Source organism: Bos mutus, chromosome 29 (genome assembly GCF_027580195.1).
Source record: "Bos mutus isolate GX-2022 chromosome 29, NWIPB_WYAK_1.1, whole genome shotgun sequence".
In the NCBI taxonomy this organism is placed as follows: Eukaryota; Metazoa; Chordata; class Mammalia; order Artiodactyla; family Bovidae; genus Bos; species Bos mutus.
The window spans coordinates 423,389-448,556 of record NC_091645.1 but is presented as its reverse complement, the minus strand read 5'-3'; the positions used below and the strand labels follow the sequence as shown (position 1 = coordinate 448,556).

The window sequence follows — 25,168 nt, the reverse complement described above, 5'->3', positions numbered from 1 at the left end:
ATAATGAGTGATGTTGAGCATCTTTTCATGTGTTTGTTAGCCATCTGTATGTCTTCTTTGGAGAAATGTCTATTTAGTTCTTTGGCCCACTTTTTGATTGAGTCGTTTATTTTTCTGGAATTGAGCTGTAGGAGTTGCTTGTATATTTTTGAGATTAATTCTTTGTCAGTTGCTTCATTTGCTATTATTTTCTCCCATTCTGAAGGCTGTCTTTTCACCTTGCTAATAGTTTCCTTTGTTGTGCAGAAGCTTTTAATTTTAATTAGGTCCCATTTGTTTATTTTTGCTTTTATTTCCAATATTCGTGGGAAGTGGGTCATAGAGGATCCTGCTGTGGTTTATGTCAGAGAGTGTTTTGCCTATGTTTTCCTCTAAGAGTTTTATAGTTTCTGGTCTTACATTTAGATCTTTAATCCATTTTGAGTTTATTTTTGTGTATGGTGTTAGAAAGTGTTCTAGTTTCATTCTTTTACAAGTGGTTGACCAGTTTTCTCAGCATCACCTGTTAAAGAGATTGTCTTTTCTCCATTGTATATTCTTGCCTCCTTTGTCAAAGATAAGGTGTCTATAGGTGCATGGATTTATCTCTGGGCTTTCTGTTTTGTTCCATTGATCTATATTTCTGTCTTTGTGCCAGTATCGTACTGTCTTGATGACTGTGGCTTTGTAGTAGAGCCTGAAGTCAGGCAGGTTGGTTACTCCAGTTCCATTCTTCTTTCTCAAGATTGCCTTGGCTATTTGAGGTTTTTTGTATTTCCATACAAATTGTGAAATTATTTGTTCTAGTTCTCTGAAAAATACTATTGGTGGCTTGATAGGGATTGCATTGAAGCTATAGATTGCTTTGGGTAGTATACTCATTTTCACTATATTGAAGGAATCAATATTTTTAAATGACCATTCTGCTCAAGGCAACCTATGGATTCAATGCAATCTCTATCAAAATATCAAGGGCATTTTTCACAGAACTAAAACAAATAATTTTAAAATTTGTGCAGAAACACAAAAGACCCCAAAAAGCCAAATGAATCTTGAAAAAGAACAGAGCTGAAGGACTCAATGCTGCCTGACTTCAGACAATCAAGGGGCTTCCTGGGTGGTGCTAGTGGTAAAGAATCTGCCTGCCAATGCAGCAGACATAAGGGACACAGCATTTGATCCCTGGGTTGGGAAGATCCCTGGAGGAGGGTAAAGCAACTCACTCCAGTATTCTTGCCTGGAGAATCCCATGGATAGAGGAGCCTGGAGGGCTACAGTTCATAGGGTTGCAAAGAGTTGGACACGACTGAAGTGGCTTAGCATAGTAATCAAAATAGTTTGGCACAAGCACAAAACCAGACACAGATCAATGGAATAGAATAGAGAGGCTAAAAATAAACCCATGTGCTTCTGTCAATCACTCTATGACAAAGGAGGCAAGAATATAGAATGGAGGAGACAGTCTCTACAATAAGTGTTTCAGGGAAAACTGGACAACTATAGAATGAAATTAGAAGATTCTCTAACACCAATATACAAAAATAAAATGAATTAAAGATCTAAATGTAAGACTGGATACTATGAAACTCCCAGAGAAAAACAGAGGCAGAACACTCTTTGACATAAATCCTAGCAATAGTTTTTTGGATCTGTCTCCTAAAGTAAAGAAAAAAAAAGTAAAAATAAGCAAATGAGATCTAATTAAATTGAAAAGCTTGTGCACAGCAAAGGAAACCATCAACAAAATGAAAAGACAACCTACTGAATGGAAGAAAATGTATGCAAATGATATGCCTGACAAGAGATTAATAGTCAACAAATAGAAACAACTTGTACAACCCCAAATCAAAGAAACAAACAATATGATTAAAAATGGGGCATAAGAATTGAATAGACATTTTTCCAAAGAGGAAATGCAGATGGCCAACCAACAGACACCTGAAAAGATGCTCAACAGCATTGCTACATCAGAGAAATGCAAATCGAAACCACAATGAGGTATCGGCTCACGTCAGAATAGCTATCATCAAAAAGAACACAAACAGCAAATGTTAGACAGGATGTGGAGAAAAGGGAACCATTATACACAATTGATGGAAATGTAAATTGGTGCAGCCATTGTGGAAAACAGTATGGAAGTGTCTCAAAAAAATAAAAATAGAACTACCATATGACCCAACAATTTCAGTTCTGGAAACAAAATACCCCAAAACCACTAATTCAAAATGATGCATGCAGCCCAATGTTCATGTGTATGTATATATATATATATACATATACACACACACATATATAAGAATAAAGCTAAGACATAAAAAAGGAATGAAATTCTGCCATTTGCAACAACATGGATGGAACTAGAGAATACTATGCTTAGTGAAATAAATCAGACAGAGAAAGGCAAATATTGTATGCTTTCACTTATATGTGGAATCTAAAAAATAGAACAAATGAATATATACAACAACAATGAAAAAACAGATTCATAGATATAGAGAACAAACTAATGGTTATCGGTGGGGAGAGGGAAGGGTGAAGGGGTAAGATAGGGCTATGGGATTAAGAAAAAAATACTACTATGAATAAAATAAATAAGCTACAAGGGTATATTATACAACATATGGAAATATTGCCATTATTTTATATTAACTTTAAATGGAGTATAATCTATAAACATATTGAATCACCATGTTGTATACTTAAAACTAATATAATATTATAAATCAAATATGTTTCAATAAAAATTTCTTTCAATACCTAAAGCAAACATGGCAAGATAACAGACCTTGTTTTAGGACCAAGCATAGCATCTATTTATTGCCTTTAAAACATTATGAGAAAATAGTGAAATAGCCTTCCCCTTCTCTCCCAAAGAAGTGCAAAAAAGTCTCTCTTTCTCCCATGGAAGTCCAAAAATGTTCAAGGCTCCAAGTGACCCACAGCACTGGCTCAGACTTTTGTGGTCTCAGATGCTCTGTTCCAACTGAACCCCTTCTTGGACCAATGGAAAACAAGGAATAATGCCCTTTCAACATCATCTTATAAAAAAAAATTTGTTGTAACTGAAGACAAAATTTGTTCCCAACCTTTATAATAGCCAATAAAAAGGTAAACTAAGCTATAAATTAGGAAACATAGCAATCGCTTAATGGAAAAGCTGGGCTGCAAAAGGGATCTATATACAGAGAAGCCTATGTATAGAAAATGAAAACAACCTCATGGATCATGTCAAATCCAGTCCCTTCCTGCTTTGGCAATTTGATGTATTTGTATATTTTAAACCTGCAGAATATGTAATGTTTAAGGCAAAATTCAAGGAAATTATGTATTTAGTTTAAGCTTCACATTAATTATAAATTAAATTTTGTCTCCAGTCTTGCTTGCATGAGTAGGAGAAAGTTGGCTACAATACCAAAGAGAAAATGCCTTACATGGCATACAATGTTTGCATTGCTCGTGTTATACAGTCTATGTTCCAATCTGCTTGTTGAATATATAAATGAACGAATGAACGTTCCAGAAAAAGAGGTTCCGGAGTGGGTGAGGGCATGCCACACAGCTTTGTGGTATCTTAATTCCCTGACCTGGGCCTCCAGCAGTGAGAATGTGGAATCCTAACTACTGGATCACCAGGGAATTCCTAGGAAAGAGAAGTGTTAAACTGGAGATCCTAGGCAACAGAGAATTCTCTACCAGCTAGCCAAGGACTAAACTGTTAGCACTACAATTTACAATGGGATGGGGAGGGAGGTGGGAGGGGGATTTGGGATGGGGAACACATGTACACCCATGGCTGATTCATGTCAATGTATGGCAAAACCCACTACAATATTGTAAAGTAATTAGCCTCCAATTAAAATAAATAAAATGAAAAAAATTTAAAATGATATCTCTTTAACATTCAATGGACAAGACAGTTTATTTGCAACATCATGATCAAAGATTTTCTTCAGAAAGTGTGATATTCTTCTTAGCAGCTCCAGGGCTTCTTGGAATTTCTGCTAATAATTCCAGATATTTGAGTAAAATTACCAAACACCACTCATTCACAGATAAAGAAACAAAAGGTAATTTTATTTGACAATGAGATTCTAACAGGAGACCATTTACGTGTGTGGTGGACAGGCTGTAGAAGGAGTGGAGTGGGGGGTGTCTCTCTCCAGGACATCAAGCCTGAGACTCAGTTAGGCACAGTCACGCCTCAGTGTACTCAGTCATAGTGGTCATCCCCCAGAGGGGGCGCGTGTAGCTGCTGTCAGTGGATTGAGGTTGATGTCAAAGAGAAAAGCAATTTGCATTTCTGGAGGTACAAAGACTTTTCATATCTAAGTGATCATTATTCAATGTCTTGTCAGTTATTTTACTGAAGTTGGAAAATCAAAATTATCATAAGGCAAAACTATTTATTCAAGGGCTAACCTCTTAAAACTTAGTGTCCCTTCCCTACTTCTCAAATCCCTCTTCACTGACCAGACATGCAAATATAATGTCAATCAACTGCAAATCTTTCAAGTGATGCAAGATCCATAAAATCAGTGAAGGGATGTCTGATAACTTCTAGAATGAAATGCAAAGCCATTGGCAAATGAGGATCTGACAGAATTAAATGAATAACTGAGAAAAAGACACTTAACAAGGGAGATGACAGGATAAGAACCTTAAAAGAAAATGACTTCCATATAAAGAGTTTTAAAAAAAAGACTTTGGGGAAATTCATGAAATCTGTAAATATTTTTTCAAGGATGATGCTTTTTATAATCTGTAAAACTAAAATGTGAAATGAAGGATATTATATAATGCTATCAAATAATTTTGTCAGAAAAAAATTGCTTAAGAAAACAACCTGTTTATTTTTTATTACTTCTTAGAATTCATGTCCTGTGTATACATTGTTAAATAGAACAGTTTCACTGTTTTAGTGTATTTTCATTATTCGTTATTAAGTTCAGTCTCCATTTAAATTTGATACAACACCTGACTTTTTCCCAGTACTCTTTATTCTCTGATAATAGGATCTTCTGTAAATTTTGAACTTGAACACCACTGCCTCCATATGCACTGATAATCTTTCACTAAGGTGATGTGTTTTCAGCACATCTACAAAATAATAGTGCACTCTGCTCTCCTTTTCCTTCCATTTAGCTATTAATGGCTACATGTATGGCAACCAGCCAGGCCTAACCATGTGCAAAAAGGATAGAGTCTCCTGGCATCTGATTGGCATGGGCACTGACACGGACATGCATGGAGTTTATTTTCAAGGGAACACCATCCACCTACGAGGGACTCACCGGGACTCCCTGGCGCTGTTTCCCCACGTCTCCACAACGGCATTCATGCAGCCAGACCGTGCAGGTAAACTTGGCAGGGCCAGCTCAGGTGACCAGATTCCTATCTTCAGGCAAGTACACTTAGGGTCTTTCCCCAGAAGAAATTGGTTGAATTTGGGCACTTCTGCGTGTGCAGAAGGAAATATAGCCTTGAGTTCAAACACATAATGTGAAGAACAGAGGAAAAGCATCTAATAACATCCATAAAGCAAAAGTAGGAGTCCTCTAAGTGACCTGGCCTCACAAATCCTAGGAGAATGCTCTTTATTTATATCCATGAACAATTCAGCCCCAAGAAAGAGTATTTTTGTTTGCTTGTTTATTCTCTTTAAACACAGACTTCATTTTAGTTGCTGCTTGGAAGCATCAACCAGACATGAGCAGACTGGTGGTTGCTTCCAGGTTGTAGATGTGAACTTATCTCCCTTCTCTAGAGATTGATAGTGGTCTCTTGATGAGTCCAAACAGGGACTTGCCTATTGTCATTCTCTCGGGTACCCAGAAAGTAAGCTGTGTTGGATCCGGAGTCCATGGAGAGCCCATTGAAGTGCCAGTACCCATACCTTCTCTTAGAGATTAATAAGTTAATTAGGTCACTGGGGCATTTTAATAAAAGATAAAGGGTAATATTTGGCAACATATACTCTCATGAAAAATAAGAATAGTAAATGCTGTGGATATTCAACATGTTTCTCCAAACCAACTTTTTCATTAGTCTAAAAATGAAACCAATATGCTACTCAAGATAAGTACTTGCCTGCTCTGTTTCCTTTATAAATAGGTATTTACTTCTTTCCTTCACACTGGAACTGCATTTTAGATGCTACTCTCTGTCACTGGTTAAGAATTTGAGATTTGAGGGAAAAAAAAATTCAAAGAGAAAAGAAGATAGAGCTCTTCAAAGCTACTCTTTTCTATTAACAAGTAGTAAATATGACTTACGTCACCTCTTTACACGTTAAACATTTCTACCTGAGACAAATCTAAAATTTTAAGTCATCAGAGAAATATATAGAAAACATATGGACCCTGGGAGCCACCTAACCCTGCCTCAACATTCACTTCTGGCTGCTGTGAGTTCCCGCCTCAACGTTCACTTCTGGCTGCTGTGAGTGTAAATGCATATTTTCTCCATGATTTTACATTCAGTTATCTGGTTGAGAGAGGAAAAGTCTCCATGACTTACCTACCAAATAAAATACATGGATTTTTATAGAAAAAAAAAAAAAAGAAAAAGAGCCTTGAGCTTCAAAACTTTTGCCAAAGTACTGCCTCAGACTAGGGGCTCCATTAATCCTTGCCTTGTAAGCTTCTAGTATTCAACCTTTCTATATTAATTGATTGATCAATTATGAATCACCCCAAGGGATGCCTTTGGAACAATTACTTTTTTAAAATTCACTCTTCAAGACCAAAGAGGGGACAAGAGGGAAACAGCCAAATAGTTTTACTTCATAGAAACAGCATTCAAAGCTAGAGATGGCTGGAATAATTTTAGGGACATGGTTACTTACTCACAGGCCCTCCAGGCTTCTAAAGAGCTACATGACAGTGCTTTCCAGCTTATGTTTGGCGGTGAGTATAAATCAGTGACTGCTGAAAAGCTGAGTCATTTCACCTGTTGCCGCCCCATCTTCTAAGCTAAAAGGAGTACCCAAACATGGGTAGAGTAGCCTGTCAGCTGAAAGTCAAACATTTCCTCTTTGATCTTTTTTTTTTTTTAAACCACTTTATTGATGTATGACTGAAACACAAAAAGCTGTATATTTTATACATGTAAATTGATGAGTGTGGAAATAGTATGCATCTGTGAAAATATCACCATAATCAAGACTTTAAGCTCCTCTTTGTTCTTAGAAAAGAAAATTCCTCCTCTGTTGAAGGGATGATTAGCATACAAATAGTGGGCTGCCTGGAGACCAGCACAGGCAGAGGAAGCTCTGGCCACCTCTGTTGTCAGAAGGGTCTTCTCTTTGTTTTTACAGAGGGTCTCCATTTGTGCCTGGGTGTGCTAGGGTACGCTATGAACCAATGGTTTTGGCTCATCCTGAAGGGATAATTTGGCAATATTTAGACATGATAGATGCTATCTCTGTGCCTTGTAGATAGTTAATGAGGCCCACACTCTCATTCACCTCTGAGAACAGAGATTTGTTGATCCAATAATTTCCCTGAGTTAACATCTTCCAATAATTTGATTTTGTATGATTTTATTGTGAATTTAATTAAAATATGTATATTGATGCCAAGGCATCTAGAAAATTCAGCTTAAAAAATCATATAGTTCTCAGTCAGATAGGATGGTTGCTATTTCTTTTTCCTTTTCATCTGGCTTAATGTAGACCTACGACTGGAAATGAGACCCTCCTCTGCTCAAGGGCTTAATGAAAAAATACATTTATCTTTAAGAGTAATAGCTTATTTGTATATTGCACCTTATAGCTTATAAAACCTTTTAGGGCAAAAGCCATGACTTCAGAAGCCTGACCTAATTTGAACTTTGTCTAGACAGGTAATTAGTTCCTTTTAAACTGGGCTGGGAGAAGATACCTATCAATGATTTTTTTCCAGGAGTGACTATCCTCTAATAGGTGTGTACAATAGGGGAGACCCAGAGAAATAATTTCTTGGCAGCAACTTTACAGGTTTTTTCTTTATTTGTTTTTGGACATGACAGATGAATTTCAGATGGTATTTCCCCCCATACGTAAATATATTTACAAGTAATTTATTCCTCTTAGGGTCTGATTTTTAAATGCTATAGAAAGTTGATATCTTAAAAACCCACCTGACGGGTTATTTTTTAATAATTACGGAGGTTTGCTAGCAAATCAAAAGCAAGCGCTCGAGCATCGCTCTGAACGCCAAGCCATGTCTCTTCCAGGAATCTTCAGGGTCTTTTGCTCCACCCTGCACCACTTGGCAAGAGGCATGCATCAGATATATGAGGTCAGCAGCTGCGGCAACAAGGACCCTCCTGAGCAGCCCTATGGGATGATAAGAACCTTTTACATCGCCGCTGAAGAGGTAGAATGGGATTATGCCCCTAACAAAAACTGGGAGTTCGAAAAGCAGCACTTGGACGCAAGAGGGGAAAGGTACCACAGGCCGAGCCGCCGCCGTGTCTGGGGTGGGTTCGCACACGTGCGTGGACGTTCGGCAAACGCGGAACCTAAAAGGGCCCCGGGTGCTGTCTGCCCAGTCCTGGCACACAGACATGTCACTCAGGAACACGAAAGCCTAGGGAAGTCGCCGTCCCCCTCCGAGGGAGTGGTCTGAAGCCAGTCTGGTCCTCGGGAGGCTGGCGGGCCACGCACGTGGGTCTGAGCGAGCGCGGGGCAGGTCAGGGCAGGGGCTCGCCTCCCGGGGACCCAGGGGATGCGGTGCAGAGAGAGGCAGGCCCGCTGCGCAGAGGTGGGGGAGGCGCTGTAGATGGGCTGCGGGAAGGGGTCAGTACAGGGGCTCGCCTCCCGGGAACCCCGAGGGACGTGGTGCGGAGACGCAGGGCCTCTGCGCAGAGCTGGGGTGGGTGTGGCGCTGTAGATGGGCGGGGTGGGGGCCGCCGGCAGTCACTGGCCGCGGGGACACCCGAGGGGCGGGGGAGGTGGAGATTACCGGGCTGGGGCAGGAAGGGCAGGTCCCCTCGTTGGCCGGGTCCCCAGAGCTTCCATGAGGCTTGCCCTCCTGTGGAGGCGCTGCCCTTGCAGAGCACAGAGGAATCCGCGGGCTCGAGGACCTTGCGCACTGCTGAGCACGGGTGCCCTCCGGCCCGGCCTTCAGGGCTGAACTGTCTGGGGGGCGGGCCTGCAGGCCTCCTCCCCGGGTTAGCGCCTTCTGCCTGGGTGGCACCGCCCCATGTATGCAGGTGAGGACTGGTTCACTCAGTCACTGGCAGAAGTGGAGTTGAACACTGACCTTTTTGAAGGACAAATCCGTGTTCTCATCACCATGCCATGCTGACGTTCATGACGTGTTCCTCTTTGATATTTATTATCACACTTCCCTTGCCCTCTCTTGCCCAGCCTTCATGCACCTTCTGTGGTTATGATCCCCACCAACTCCTCTACATCAGCTTTTAGGAATCATAGCCTGTTCTGTTTTTCTTACTCGGCCTGTTTTGAGGGTTCAGGCTCATGGAAAGAATATAATGGTGCCACCTTGTGGATAAATGAAGAAACAAAATCACTCAGTTGTAAAAGATTTGCCTCAAGGGTAGGATGCTTTAAAATTCATTCCAAGATTCACCAGGTTTCCCTGGTAGCTCAGCTGGTAAAGAACCCACCTGCAATGCAGGACACTCTGGTTCAATCCCTGGATTGGGAAGATCCGCTGGAGAAGGGGTAGGCTACCCACTCCAGTATTCTTGGGCTTCCCTGGTGGCTCAGACAGTAAAGAATAGGCCTGCAATGTGAGACCTGGGTTTGATCCCTTGGTTGCGAACATCCCTTGGGAAGTGCTGCTGCTGCTAAGTCGCTTCAGTCGTGTCCAGCTCTGTGTGACCCCATAGACGGCAGCCCACCAGGCTCCTCTGTCCCTGGGATTCTCCAGGCAAGAACACTAGAGTGGGTTGCCATTTCCTTCTCCAGTGCACGCATGCATGCATGCTAAGTCGCTTCAGTCGTGTCCGACTCTGTGCGACCCCATGGACAGCAGCCCTCCAGGCTCCTCTGTCCACAGGATTCTCCAGGCAAGAATACTGGAGTGGGTTGCCTGGATGGGTAGCCCTTCCCAGGGAGAAGGAAATGTCAACCCACTCCAGTATTTTTGCCTGGAGAATCCTGTGGACAGAGTAGCCTGGCAGGCTACGGTCTATGGGGTCACAAAGAGTTGGACATGACTGAGTGACTTTCACTTCACTTCACTTCAATTATTCACCAACACATTTTGTTAAACCAGACACGCCCCCTGCCAAAGTAGTGCTGCTTATACAAGTTAAAAATGGATAATTCAGTATAAAGTGAAATGAATACTAATTTGGTCTTTTCTAAAATAATTATTTCATTAACAGGCTGCTATCTCTGAAGACATTATTGTATAATAATTGTCATATGTACAGTCCTAGCCCATGAGTATGTAAGAAATATATCCTTCATTATTTTCTTGAAACTCAGTGTAATTTCTGTTTCAGCCCCATCCATCCAGGCTGGCAGAAAGAGCTAGCTTTAATCTTCTGGGATTGTCTTTCAAGCTTCTTAGAGAGATAGAGGGCGGTGGGTGTGTCTGCACCCTGTCCCTGCCATTCTGGTCTTGCCCATAAATAAATGACAACAAAGTGAAATGAGAGCATTTTCACCTATTAAAAATATAACAGAAGAGCCACAACCGCAGTCTTCTAGATCAGCACTAATATAGTAGACTGTATCCATACTTGGCTATAGAACACTTGAAATGTGGTAGTCCAAATTGAGATGAACCATAAGTATAAAACATACATTGAATTTCATAGAATCGGTATGAACAAAAACATAAACTATATAACTAACAAATATCTTACAATTATCACATGATGAAATGATAAAATTTTGGTTGTGTTGGGTTAACTGAAATTGTTAAAATTGATTTCGCCTGTTTAAAAAGCAACAGCTCTGTAGATAAAAATGCAGGACAGAGTTGCAGTGACAGGTTGTCCCAGTGGCAGTCTGTGGCACCCCGATAGATCAGAGCCCAGGAGCAAATGCCCTCCTACCCCAGTTACTATGCATCTGCCATCTGACCCGAGGCCATATCTTAGGACATCTCCAGGTTTCAAACCACCCCTCAGTATGGGTTTTCCCTGAAACATTTATTGTCCTGGTCAGCACAGACCCTCTGCCTCACCTTGGAACCTGGAAGTCTTTCCCTGTGGCTTCCTAAGAACATAGTGGGGAGAACTCAGGATCCCAGAAAGGCAACAAATGGGACTGTCAGCACAATGCCAGCATCTATGCAGTGGGAGGGAATTTGAAAACAAAGAGTAGGTTGCTACAGAGAATTCCCTCATAGCTCATCTGGTAAATAATCTGCCTGCAATGCAAGAGACCCCAGTTTGATCTCTGGGTGGGGAAGATCCCCTGGGGAAGGGAAAGGCTACCCACTCCAGTATTCTGGCCTGGAGAATTCCATGGACTGTATAGTCCATGGGGCCGCAAAGAGTTGGACGTGACTGAGCGACTTTCACTTCACTTCCTAGCACTCTTGAACTTGTGGACTGATGCACATGTAATTTAACTAACCTGGAATTTGAGGTAAGACTCAGCATCTATTGAGCACCACCTCTCGTAAGCCAGGCCTTTTGCTGAGCATTTCCCACTCCATCAGCTCTGGCCCAGCACTGTTACATGACCTCCCAGTGAGATGACGATAGAGTAAGTGCTCAAGTGGTTCTTAACAGGTGTCTGATGCTGACATAGCTTTATATGTCCCAACTCCTCTGATCCTCACATCACTCCTGAGAGTTGGGTGAATTATTATCACCTCATTTTGCAGAGAAGGGAAGCTAGAAAACAGCACAGGTAGCTCAAGAGTCTGGGCTTGTCACCACCACACATGCTTCTAGGACTCCTGGAAAATAAAAGTAGAAGAAAATTTTCTTCCTTGGAAAGCACACAGTGCAGGGTAGAAGGTATATACATGCATTTGTAAAATACCTACTGTGTGCTCGGGACTGTGCAAAGTGCTGAGAAGGGCACACAAGGTCCTTTCCACACAGATTTCATGTTCCAGTGGGGGAAGACATTAGAGCAAACACGCTGAGTCATACAGGCACTGTGGGAGAGGGAGAGGGTGGGTGGTCAGGGAAGGCTTCTGGGAGGAGGTGGTCTTTGAAGGGAGGGCCTGTTGAAGAGGTGAACAGCACAGGAAGGCAGCATGGGAAAGCCCTGCAGGTGTGGAGGGCCTGCAGGGTTCACGAGAGGGAGTGTGTAGAACTTCGTGAGCACAGAGCGTTTGGGTGGCGGTGATGGAAACCAGGTTTGGGAGCTTGGCAGAGACAAGTGGGGAAGTTTTGTTGTTCAGCCGCTAGGTCATGTCCGATTCATTTCCACCCCATGGACTGCAGCCCTCCAGGCTCCTCTGTCCTCCACTGTCTCCCAAAGTTTGCTCAAATTCTTGTCCATTGAGTCGGTGATGCTACCTAACCATCTCATCCTCTGCCGCCTCCTTCCTCTTTTGCTTTGTCTTTCCCAGCATCAGGGTCTTTTCCAATATGTCGGCTCTTCGCATCAGGGAAAGGGGTATGAAAGCTAAATCAAGGAGTCTGCCAGTGGGAAGCCATAAAAATCTTTTCGACAAGGACTGACGTATTCAAATGTGTAGTTTAGGATCTCTCTGCCTGTAGTGTAGAGAGGAGAGGGAAGGGAGGAGAATCGGGAGCAGAGAACATGGTTAGGAACAGTTTCAGTTAATACGGGTGAGTCAACAGATGAAGTCGGTGACTTAGGTTATAGTGTGGGGAGTTTGACCATGGGAAATGGAAGGATGTGAGACACAATATATTTTGGAGATGAAGTTGATAGATTTGTTTCTGTCTCTTGTAGTGATCTATGTTGTTACTAGATAAAATATAGAGTTGATCCTCATTATTTGCAGATTTCATATTTGCAAAATTGCCCACTTGCTGAAATTTATCTGTAACCCTCAAATCAATTCTTGTGGTGCTTTCACGGTCACTTGCAGATACGAATAGAACAGTGAAAAATTTGTGTCACCTGATGTTCACATTCCCAGCAGAGGTCAAACCAACAAGGCATCTCTCTGTTTCCTTGTTTTAGCTCTTCCAACTGTCCTTTTAGTCATCTATTTAGTGTCACTTTTTTCTTCTTTGTGCTTTTTGTTGGTGACTTAGCTGTTTAAAATGTCCCTCCCCACCCAGAGTAAGGCTGAAATGCTGTCTAGGATTCCCAAGCACGGAAGGTAGTGCTGTAATATACCTAACAGAGGAAAAACAGGTTTTAGATAAGCTTCATTCAGGCATGAGTCAGTGTATTATCGGTCATGAGTTCAGTGATTATGGATCAGTAATATATATCACATGATATGTCTTTAAACAGAAACACACATCTATCGAATTTATATATTGATCTGTTGATAAATATATTGTAACCAGAGATTCGAAGGAACTTAACCCTGTATTTCCCTTAGGAACAATGGTTCAGTATTTGGAGTGACTCTCCAAATACTGAATAGGGCACACTATTGTGAATAACAAGAATCAACTGTTTTTATATTTGTATATAAGTATATGCAGAATATGGGGCTTCCCTGGTGGCCCAGTGGTAAAGAATCCGCCTGCAATTCAGGAGCCACAGGAAGCATGGGTTCGATCCCTGGGTTGGAAGATCCCCTGGAGGAGGGCATGGCAACCCACTCCGGTGTTCTTGCCTGGAGAATCCCATGGACAGAGGAGCCTGGTGAGTTACAGTCCATAGGGTCAAAAAGAGTCAGACCTAACTGAAGAGACTTTGCACACATGCATATGTGCAATACACAACCCACAGACTTTCTTGAGATCTTTACAGTGGAAAAACATAGCAGGTTACAGAACAACATATGAAATCTGAAGGAATGCAGGGTGGTGGGGTGTGCGCATGTGCATGGATGAATATTTGCGTGAGGCTGGTTGGTCCCAGGAAGCTAATGTAATCTCAAAGTGCCTTTGGGAGTCTCTGACTAAGTCTGGCACTATGCAGCACCCAGCAGGGTTTATTTGTTTTTTTTGTTTTAATTGAGACTAATTGCTTTACAATGTTGTGTTGGTTTCTGCCGCACAACATGAATCGGCTGTAAGTCTGCATATATCGCCTCCCTCTCAAGTCTCCCTCACCACTCACCACTCTTTCCTCATCATTGGTCCCTCCAGGCTATCACAGAACATCAAACTGAACCCCCTGTGTTATAGAGCAGCCAGCTGGCTATCTATGCAGCAGCAGCTCTCTCTTTGACACATGGTGGTGTGCATGTGTGTCAGTGACACTCTCTCAATTCGTCCTGCCCTCTCCTTCCCCCACTGCATCCACGAGTCTGTTCTCTGTGTCCCAGCAGGGCTCTAGAGCAGTGGTTCCCAAGAGTGGAAGGTAGGCTGATGCTGGACTGCCACATGTAAAGCCCCAGAGATGCTTTCAAATGCAGATTCCTGGCCCCACTTCCATAAAGTCTGATGTAAAGGGCCAGCTCCCCAGGGAGATCCTGATCATAGCCAGGTTTTGGAAGCACTGCTCCAGTGCCCGCACCTCCAAATCATGCAGAAGCACTCAAGGTTTTTCTACCCTCTAACGACTTTAATTCCTGTTGCTTCTGATTTGCAGACACGGAGATATATTCATGAACCACACTGAAAACTGGATCGGCTCTCAGTACAAGAAAGTGGTTTACAGGGAATACACCAATGGAGAATTTGTAGAGATCAAAGCTCGACCGCCACGAGAGGAGCATTTGGCACTCCTGGGTATGGCACAGATCACAGCTGTGCACTGCCAGCACACACACACACACACACAGACACCCGGTTAGACATCTGCCCAAGAAGGAGTAGAAGCAACAGAGTAGCCTGACTGCATTCATCCAAGGGAGACAGCTTTCTGCTCTCTCATCATCAGGGAGCATGCTGCGTGCTCAGCTCGCACAAACAGTAGCATAAGAAGACCGGCAGATGACACACAAACAGGAATCCCTGTCATCCAGGCAGTCTAAACAGCACCTGCTGCCATGAAGGTCCTTGGCCACCCCTCTGCTGAGCCAGGAAACTTTCATATGAAACACCGATGCCTCAGAACAGCAGGCATAGTGTTCACATAGCTTCTCCAAGGTCATCCATGGCCAGTGCCTTCACAACATACCATGAAAATCATTCTGACAAAAGAGAAACCTTTTACTCAAGAAGCAGTGCTTGGGTGAACAGCATGGATTCAGTTCCGGGGGCCCTGACTTCCTGGCCTTCTCAGAACTGACTCCATCTGTCTGACGCCCTGGGCTGCCCAAGAGATAGGATAAGCTCTTCTTGCTAACCTTCCCTACTTGTCGTCACCTGAGTGTCACCCCATCGTGAAGAAGAGATCTTAAAGCAGAGGGCTAATCTAGATGACTTTTCCGTTTTTAAATGTACAAGGCAACTTATATAAATACTAAGGCTTTAATATGTTTCTTATTATCAAAATAATGCACCACATGATTATTAGATTCATAAATTATTAACTGGCCCATCCATCTTCACCATCTGCTAACATCAGCTCCCAAGCTTGTTTTTCATACCAATGAGTCATCTCCCATGGGAACATTCCTTCTTTTGAGTCTCTAAGTCAGAGAACAGATCTCTGAAGAATGGGTGCTGATTCTGCAGAGGGGGCTGGGCTCAATTTGGTCTGCTCAGGAAAAGGAAAAAGACCAGTGACTACATCAGAGGCAAGCTCTGCACCACGTTAGTCAGGGGAGCAGAAGGCCCATCTGTTCGTTTGCTGCAGATCAGGGAGAGGCCTTAACCCCAGAAACTGCCAAGACCCCAGGATAGCACACTGGTCATCAATGCTTCACCCCTTCTCACCAAAACAGCAAAGCATGTGCAATTTAAGTGGTAATGAAAATATGTTGATTTTATTACATGTATGCACATGGCCCATCTGTAACTCTACCCCAAAACTACTTTTAAAAACATGCCTAAATTTTTCTTTTCTAGCTTTATCATTTAAAAAATACAGTGTGCTTTACAGACACTGTCTGATTCATACTAAATATTTGTTTTAAAGATAATAATAGTCCAACAAATTTCAGATTTATTTAGGCCTTTATCAGTACAGTCCAAGACTGGTTCCAGGAGATTGGTTCCGGGAACTTCACGGGCACCAAAATGCTCAAGTCTCTTGCAGTAAATGGCTTAGTACTGTTGTCCCTCTATGTCTGCATCCATGAATACCGACAGCCAACTGCATTTCTCAGGAAAGCATTAAAACCACGGTTGAACCAGTGAACAGTGGATGTGCGTGGTCAGACTCAACTGTGAGTGTATTTCCCTGTGAACATAGTGTGCAGATACATTCCAAGAACCTCACGGATCAGATCTGAGGTGCTTCCACTGGAAGTTTGTTTCCACCTCTCTCAAGTGATCCCTGTGTGAGTGATGCTCTGTCAGTGTGGCTGAGCAAACTGCATTTGTGCCTTGTTTTGGGGACCAACGGGCACCTGTGCTGGATGAGGGCATCCCACGGCAATGAGGGTAGACCTCTCCAGGGATGTGTGTGCCGATTTCCATTGGCACTCATGCTGGTTGCTTCTAACAGAAATGTGTACACACAACTTTCTGAAGAGTGCACGTCTCATGCAGGTATCCAAATACCGAGAAATAGCATTGGATATTTGGACATACATTAGTGAAATCACCATATTGATCATAAATCAATATGTTTATGTTTTAATTTTGTTGTCTTAGAAATTCCTTTTATACTCATTATTTCATTGCATCCTCACTATTATTTTATCTATTTACCAGATAATGAGCAATTTTAAGCTAACCAAAGGTTACACACAGGGGGATTACAATGGAAAGTCACCACGTGTTGTGGATATAGTTTTTCCTGAAGAGTACGTCTTAGCAGTAGTAAAAATTTAAGCATTTATTGAGTACTATGTCTCAATTTACTGAAATTAGCACTTTACATATGTTACTTTATCTAATCCTTACTGTAACCCTTTGAGAAAGGTAAGACCATGTTACAGATGAGGAATTTGACTCAGGTAGGTTACTTGACTTACTCAAAGCCTCTCTAATAAGTAAGAGAAGGAGGCAGGATTTGAAACCTGATTGATCCAACTGCAAAACATGACATGATATTTAATGCTAACCAATGTCACCTGCTAGAGGAAATACACTAATAACAAGGTAACCTTTGTTTATTTTGTCAAATACTACCCACATGTGAATCACACCAATGTTGAAAAGAGCAACGATAATGCACACAGACCTGTGTTTTGCCTTTAGGCCCGATGATTCACGCCGAGGTTGGGGACTCCATCCTGATCATATTTATGAACAAGGCCAGTCGGCCCTACTCCATCTCAGCCCAGGGTGTGGAGGACGTGGATAGTGGGAAGCGGCTCCAAGTGCCTGTCACAAAGCCAGGTAACTTACCCCAGAGGTCTGCTCCATGCTGATGAGTACTCCAGGCTCAACTTCTTTCTTGTCTGATCTCTGACAGGTCTTGGAAAGCTCATTGTAACATTATTACTCCATTACGTTCCATCCATTACCCTGATACGAAATTACTATTCAGCCAATGACTGTTTATGGAGTTTCTAGGGCTCAATTAGAGTCCTTAAAGGGTATTAAGACATAATAACAGCTAGTACATATTGAATGTTAACCTTGTGCCAGCTTTTAAATTTAGAAAAAAATTTAAAAACTTACTTATAATAACTCAGGGAGGTAGACACTAACATATTTCATTGAGCCTGATACCACTGATTATAATGGCCATCATTACTTTGTTATTAAAGAAAAAAAAAGTGCTGTCAGGACCTCCCTGGTGGTTGAGTGGTTAAGAATCTGCCTCCCAATGTGGGGGACCCGGTTCAATCCCTGACCACGGAGCTAAGACCCCACGTGTAACTAAGCCTGCAACTGCCACTACTGAGCCCTTGAGCTCTGGAGCCCACACACTGCAAGATCCTGTGTGTTGCAACTAAGACCCAAAGTGGCCAAATAAATAAATAAATATATTTTTTAAATGCTGCCAATTAAACTTTAACATGCCACTGATGGAAAGATACATCTTGGCATCAGATATGCTAAATTGTGAAAATGCACATCCTGTTATTGATGAAATCTGGTGGTGTTACGTTCATTTAACAGGTGACTGAGGCAAAGAGGAGTAAAGAGGTCAACCAGGACAGACATTAGTAATGGTGGAGCCTGTTTGACCTCAGGACCTGAGCTCTTAACCATGCATTTCTCTCAAGATGCTTAAAATGAGTTTGGAAGAAAAAAAAAGACAAGATGAATCATTTCAGCAATAATACAGATTATACATGTTGAAATTCTAAGTGGTGAAGATTTTCAAGAATATATCTGAGAAGGTTGATAAAATTTCAGAGAAAGAAAATCCATGAAGACTCATTTAATTAGGAACAGTTAAGAAAAGCTTTATAAAAGAGATAGAACTCTAATCGTTTTTTTAATTGAAGTATATAGTTGATTTACAATGTTGTGCCAAACTCCAAAGTATAACATACTGACTCAGTTATACACATGATATCACTCACATGTGGAATCCAAAATATTGTGCAAGGGAATCTATCTACAAAACAGAAACAGACTCATAGCATAGAGAACAGACTTGTGGTTGCCAAGGCACAGGGCGGGAGAGGGATGGACTGGGAGTCTGGGGTTAGTTCAGTTCAGCTGCTCAGTCATGTCTGACTCTTTGCGACCCCATGAACCATAGCACGCCAGGCCTCCCTGTCCATCACCAATTCCCAGAGTTTACCCAAACTCATGTCCATTGAGTCAGTGATGCCATCTAACCATCTCATCCTCTGTCGTCCCCTTCTCCTCCTGCCCTCAATCTTTCCCAACATCAGGGTCTTTTCAAATGAGTCAGCTCTTCGCATCAAGTGGCCAAAGTATTGGAGTTTCAGCTTCAGCATCAGTCCTTCCAGTGAATATTCAGGACTGATTTCCTCTAGGATTGACTAGTTAGAACTCCTTGCAGTCCAAGGGACTCTCAAGAGTCTTCTCCAACACCACAGTTCAAAAGCGTCAATTCTCCAGTGTGCAGCTTTCTTTATGGTCTAACTCTCACATCCATATATGACTACTGGAAAAATCAGAGCTTTGACTAGATGGACCTTTGTAGGCAAAGTAATGTCAGCTTTTTAATATGCTGTCTAGGTTTCTCATGGCTTTTCTTATAAGGAGCAAGTGTCTTTTAATTTCATGGCTGAAATCACCATCTGCAGTGATTTTGGAGGCCAAAAAAATAAAATCAGCCACTGTTTCCACTGTTTCTCCATCTATTTTCCATGAAGTGATGGGACCAGATGCCATGATCTTAGTTTTTTGAATGTTGAGCTTTAAGCCAACTTTTTCACTCTCCTCTTTCACTTTCATCAAGAGGCTCTTTTGTTCTTCTTCGCTTTCTGCCATAAGGGTGGTGTCTTCTGCATATCTGAGGTTATTGATATTTCTCCTGGCAATCTTGATTCCAGCTGTGCTTCATCCAGCCCAGCGTTTCTCATGATGTACTCTGCATATAAGTTAAATAAGCAGAGTGATTATATACAGCTTTGATGTGTTTAAAAGATGCATTGAAAGGTGAGAAGATTTCATAATATAATGAGCTTCCATAAATTTTACACAGTTGAAATGTGGTTGTAATAAGTGTTAAGAGCCCCTGTTACAAAACTGATAGCAACCCCATAGGTATAATTATGGGGGAGTTATATTCCCTTTTACCTCTTATGACTACATAACAACACTATAATAATACTATCAGTTCAGTTGCTCAGTCACGTCCGATTCTTTGCGACCCCCTGGACTGCAGCACGCCAGGCTTCCCTGTCCATCACCAACTCCCGGAGCTTGCTCAAACTCATGTCCATCGAGTTGGTGATGCCATCTAACCATCTCATCCTCTGTCGTCCCCTTCTCCTCTTGCCCTCAATCTTTCCCTGCATCAAGGTCTTTTCCAATAAGTCAGTTCTTTGCATCAGGTGGCCAAAGTGTTGGAGTTTCAGCTTCAGCATCAGTCCTTCCAATGAATATTCAGGACTGATTTCCTTTAGGATGGACTAGTTGGATCTCCTTGCAGTCCAGGGACTCTCAAGAGTCTTCTCCAACACCACAATTCAAAAGCATCAGTTCTTCAGTGCTAAGCTTTCTTTATAGTCCAACTCTGACATCCATACATGACTACTGGAAAAACCATAGCTTTGGCTAGATGGACCTTTGTCGGCATAGTAATGTCACTGCTTTTTTTTTTTTTAATTTTTTAATTTTTTAAAATAATTTTTTATTCCTTTATTTCTCATGTGTTCCCCATCCTGAACCCTCCTCCCTCCTCCCTCCCCATACCATCCCTCTGGGTCGTCCCAGTGCACCAGCCCCAAGCATCCAGCATCGTGCATTGACGCTATCTAGTTTGGTCACTTTTTCTTCCAAGGAGCAAGTGTCTTTTAATTTCATGGCTGCATTCACCATCTGCAGTGATTTTGGAGCCCAAACAAATAAAGTCTTTAACTATTTCCATTGTTCCCCATCTATTTGCCATGAAGTGATGGGACCAGATGCCATGATCTTTGTTTTCTGAATGTTGAGTTTTAAGCCAACTTTTTCACTCTGCTCTTTCACTTTCATTAAGAGGCTCTTTAGTCCCTCTTCACTTTCTGTCATAGGGTGGTGTCATCTGCATATCTGATGTTACTGATATTTCTCCTGGCAATCTTGATTCTAGCTTGTGCTTCACCCAGCCTGGAATTTTGCATGATATACTCTGCATATAAGTTAAATAAGCAGGGTGACAGTACACAGCCTTGATGTACTCCTTTCCTGATTTGGAACCAGTCTTGTTTCATGTCCTGTTCCAACTGTTGCTTCCTGACCTGCATACAGATTTCTCAGGAGGCAGGTAAGGTGGTCTGGTATTCCCATCTCTTTAAGAATTTTCCACAGTTTGGTGTGATCCACACAGTCAAAGGCTTTGGCAGAGTCAATAAAGCAGAAGTAGATGTTTTTCTGGAACTCTCTTGCTTTTTTGATGATCCAACGGATGTTGGCAATTTGATCTCTGATTCCTCTGCCTTTTCTAAATCCAGCTTGAACTTCTGGAAGTTCTCAGTTCATGTACTGTTGAAGCCTGGCTTAGAGAATTTTGAGCATTACTTTGCTAGTGTGTGAGATGAGTACAATTGTGTTGTAGTTTGAGCATTCTTTGGCATTGCCTTTCCTTGGGATTGGAATGAAAACTGATCTTTTCCAGAAATGGTGTGGACCTAACAGAAACAGAAGATATTAAGAAGAGGTGGCAAGAATACACAGAAGAACAGAACAACTATAACAATGCTATAGCAATTTCAATAAAGATCATTAAATCAAAAATTTAAAGATGTAAAAAATAAGAAAAGAAAACAATATAATGAATCAAAAAGTTAGCAAGGTACCTGTTCAAGGATGGGGTTGTGGGAAGGAAAATCTTTACTGGTTACTATTCCAATTTCTGCCACTTCCTATTCCCGGTATCAAAAGCTGCTTCAACCTGCTTCAAGAAACTTTTCATGAACATCTAAATGTCTATATACAGAGAAACAAGTAAATTTTGGAATCTTTTTATAGTGGACCATTGTGTAGCCATAAAATGACATTTAAGAAAGATTTAACGAACAAGTTTTAATGAAAAAAAAGTTTTAAATTACATGGTAAAGACTTGTTAAGCAACATACAAGTATATAAGACAGACTAGAAGGGAAATAAGCCAAAATGTTAATAATGGTTTTATCTTCATGGTGGTATTTTAAACAGCAACGTGATCATCTTTTCTACTTCACATGTTTTGTACTTTCTTCTTCCCTTCTTGCTTCGATGAAGAGGGAAATGGTTTAAAATGGATTAAAAAAAAAAAAACTATTAAATATATTTATTTTTGATGGTTGAAGCAGCTTCAGAGGGAGGAAGAAAGATGCCTATCAGGCCTGAGGGTTGAGGGGGCTCTGGTAGGGCTTTGGGAAAGCTGGCGTGACCCCTCCTGGTGGATGTACCCTCTTGGTGAAGACTGACAAGGGACACAGCTCCACTTCTCTAGGCTGACTGGACTCCTAAGAGTCCTAGGTAGGAAGGCTGTCAGAGTAGGAAGAAAAATTATTATAGATTGTGGCAATGGAGCATTTTTTCTTTTTTAAATTAGAGCCAGAGGTATTCAGTCCCCACAGGAGTCTCAAATAAGTCTGAAAGTTTTGGGAGAACCCAAAGATTGGGGGTAGGAGCAAGAGACTAACTTAGTTCAGGCAAGTTGGATAAGAAAGTTTAATCAGGGCATGCATGTGATGAAGAGTGCAAGTTAGCATTTTAAGAAAAGTAAGCTCCCTCAGGACTCTGTCATCTTGGATTGGATTGCCCTTATCTCCTGCAAGAACTCCAAAATTGCAACTCACTTCTGAACAACCATTGACAGGAGAATGTTGGATCCAACCAAAAAAGGATACCCATTTTTTTAGGTATCCTTTTTTAAAGGATACCTTTTTTTAAAGGTATCCAATAAAAGACAGAAATGGTATGGACCTAACAGAAGCAGAAGATATTAAGAAGAGGTGGCAAGAATACACAAAAGAACTATACAAAAAAGATCTTTATGACCCAGATGACCATGATGGTGTGATCACTCACCTAGAGCCAGACATCATGGAATGCAAAGTCAAGTGGGCCTTAGGAAGCGTCACTACAAACAAAGCTAGTGGAGGTGATGGAATTCAAGTGCTGCACTCAGTATGCCAGCAAATTTGGAAAACTCAGCAGTGGCCACAAGACTGGAAAAGGTCAGTTTTCATTCCAATCCCAAAGAATGTTCAAACTGCCACGCAATTGTACTCATCTCACACACTAGGAAAGTAATGCTCAAAATTCTCCAAGCCAGGCTTCAGAAATATGTGAACCATGAACTTCCAGATGTTCAAGCTGGATTTAGAAAAGGCAGAGGAACTGGAGATCAAATTGCCAACATCTGTTGGGTTATAGAAGAAGCAAGAGAATTCAAAAAACCATCTGCTTCTGTTCTATTGACTATGCTAAAGCCTTTGACTGTGCAGCTCACACCAAACTATGGAAAATTCTTAAAGAGATGGGAATACCAGACCACCTTACCTGCCTCCTGAGAAATCTATATTCAGGTTAAGAAACAACAGTTAGAACTGAACATGGAACACCTGACTGGCTCCAAATTGATAAAGGTATATGCCAAGGCTGTGTATTGTCACCCTGATTATTTAACTTATATGCAGAGTGTATCATGCAAAATGCTGGGCTGGATGAAGCACAAGCTGGAATCAAGATTGCCAGGAGAAATATCAACAACTTCAGATATGCAGATGGCACCACCCTTATGGCAGAAAGTGAAGAGGAACTAAAGAGCCTCTGGATGAAAGTGAAAGAAGAGAGTGAAAAAGTTGGCTTAAAACTCAACATTCAGAAAACGAAGATCATGGCATCTGGTCCCGTCATTTCATGGCAAATAGATGGGGAACAATGGAAATAGTGAAAAACTTTATTTGTTTGTGCTCTAGAATCACTGTAGATGGTGACTGCAGCCATGAAATTAAAAGATACTTGCTCTTTGGAAGAAAAACCATGACCAACTTAGACAGCACATTAAAAAGCAGAGACATTACTCTGCCGACAAAGGTCCATCTAGTCAAAGCTATGGTTTTTCCAGTAGTCATGTATGGATGTGAGCGTTGGATCATTAAGAAACCTGAGTGCTGAACAATTGATGCTTTTGAACTGTGGTGTCGGAGAAGACTCTTGAGAGTCCCCTGGACTGCAAGGAGATCCAACCAGTCCGTCCTAAAGGAAATCAGTCCTGAATATTCATTGGAAGGACTGATGCTGAAGCTGAAACTCCAATACTTTGGCCACTTGATGCGAAGAGCTGACTCATTTGAAAAGACCCTGATGCTGGGAAAGATTGAAGGCGGGAGGAGAAGGAGATGACGGAGGATGAGATGGTTGGATGGCATCACCGACTAGATGGACATGAGTTTGAGTAAACTCATGGAGTTGGTGATAGACAGGGAGGCCTGGCTTGCTGCAGTCCATGGTTCACAAAGAGTTGGACACAATTGAACTGAAGCCCCCTCAGATTTCCCCTCTCCTTCTTCTCCCCTTCCTCCATTTTCTTCATCTTCTTTTCATTATATCACTCAACAAACATTTACTGAGCATCCTCTTTTTGTTGAGAACTTGGCTTCCAGGTGGGTGGACAATGGATTGTTTCAACTTTAATAACCCCGCACCAATAGTCACTTGCATTTAGCTGTTTATCTTGTGATTACCAAGGCATGGGGTAAATCATGGAAACTAGACCTAAGTTGATATTGCTAAACCAACTGCTTCATGAACAAATACAGACCAAAGTTTCATGCAAGTCTTTTGTTTTGCTTTGTGACTCAGATTCAGCTGTAAATTGTTTGTCCTTATAGGGTGAGGATGGGACTCAGATAGTTCAAAAGGAGATAATTTAAATGAGCCTTTTACAGTGTGATTATCTTGATAACTCATGAGTAATATATGGTTCCTCTGCAAGGCTCTGGGCCAGTCACAGGGGATTCACAGATATGGGGCCTGACCAGAGGGAGTGCACGCATTTGTTGCTAGTATACATACAAACTAACTCTTGCACGGTGGCTCAGATGGTAAAGAATCTGCCTGAAACATGGGAGACTTAGGTTCAATCCCTGGGTTGGAAAGATCCCCTGGAGAAGGGCATGACAATCTACTTTGGTGTTCTTGCCTGGAGAATTCCATGGACAAAGGAGCCTGGTGGACTACAGTCCATGGGTTGCAAAGAGTCAGACATGACTGAGCAACTAACATTTAGGGCTTTCCCAGGTGGCACTAGCAGTAAAGAACCTGCCTGCCAATGTGGGAGACATAAGAGACATAGATTTGATCCCAGGGTCAGGAAGATCCCTTGGAGGAGGGCATGGAAACCCACTCCAGTATTCTTGCCTAGAGAATTCCCATGGACAGAGGAACCTAGTGGGCTATAGTCCATTGGGTTGCACAGAGTTGGACACAACTGAAGCGACTTAGCATGCACACATATATACAAATTAACAATTATTGACTGACCTCAATGTGAGGCACTTTCCTAGATATTTTATTTCATTTAATCCTCACAACAGTTTGAAAA

At 41.8% G+C, this 25,168-nt stretch overlaps 1 protein-coding gene across 1 annotated transcript in view; it reads left to right on the top strand.

Moving 5' to 3' along the window:
- The window catches only part of HEPHL1 (hephaestin like 1), a 91,773-nt gene that overhangs the window by 56,806 nt on the left and 9,799 nt on the right, over positions 1–25,168 (top strand). The window contains exons 11-14 of the mRNA XM_005892042.3: positions 5,122–5,334; positions 8,194–8,407; positions 14,591–14,730; positions 17,254–17,394. Of these exons, the coding sequence (XP_005892104.1) occupies positions 5,122–5,334; positions 8,194–8,407; positions 14,591–14,730; positions 17,254–17,394 (708 nt within the window). The remainder of the gene's footprint in view (positions 1–5,121; positions 5,335–8,193; positions 8,408–14,590; positions 14,731–17,253; positions 17,395–25,168) is intronic.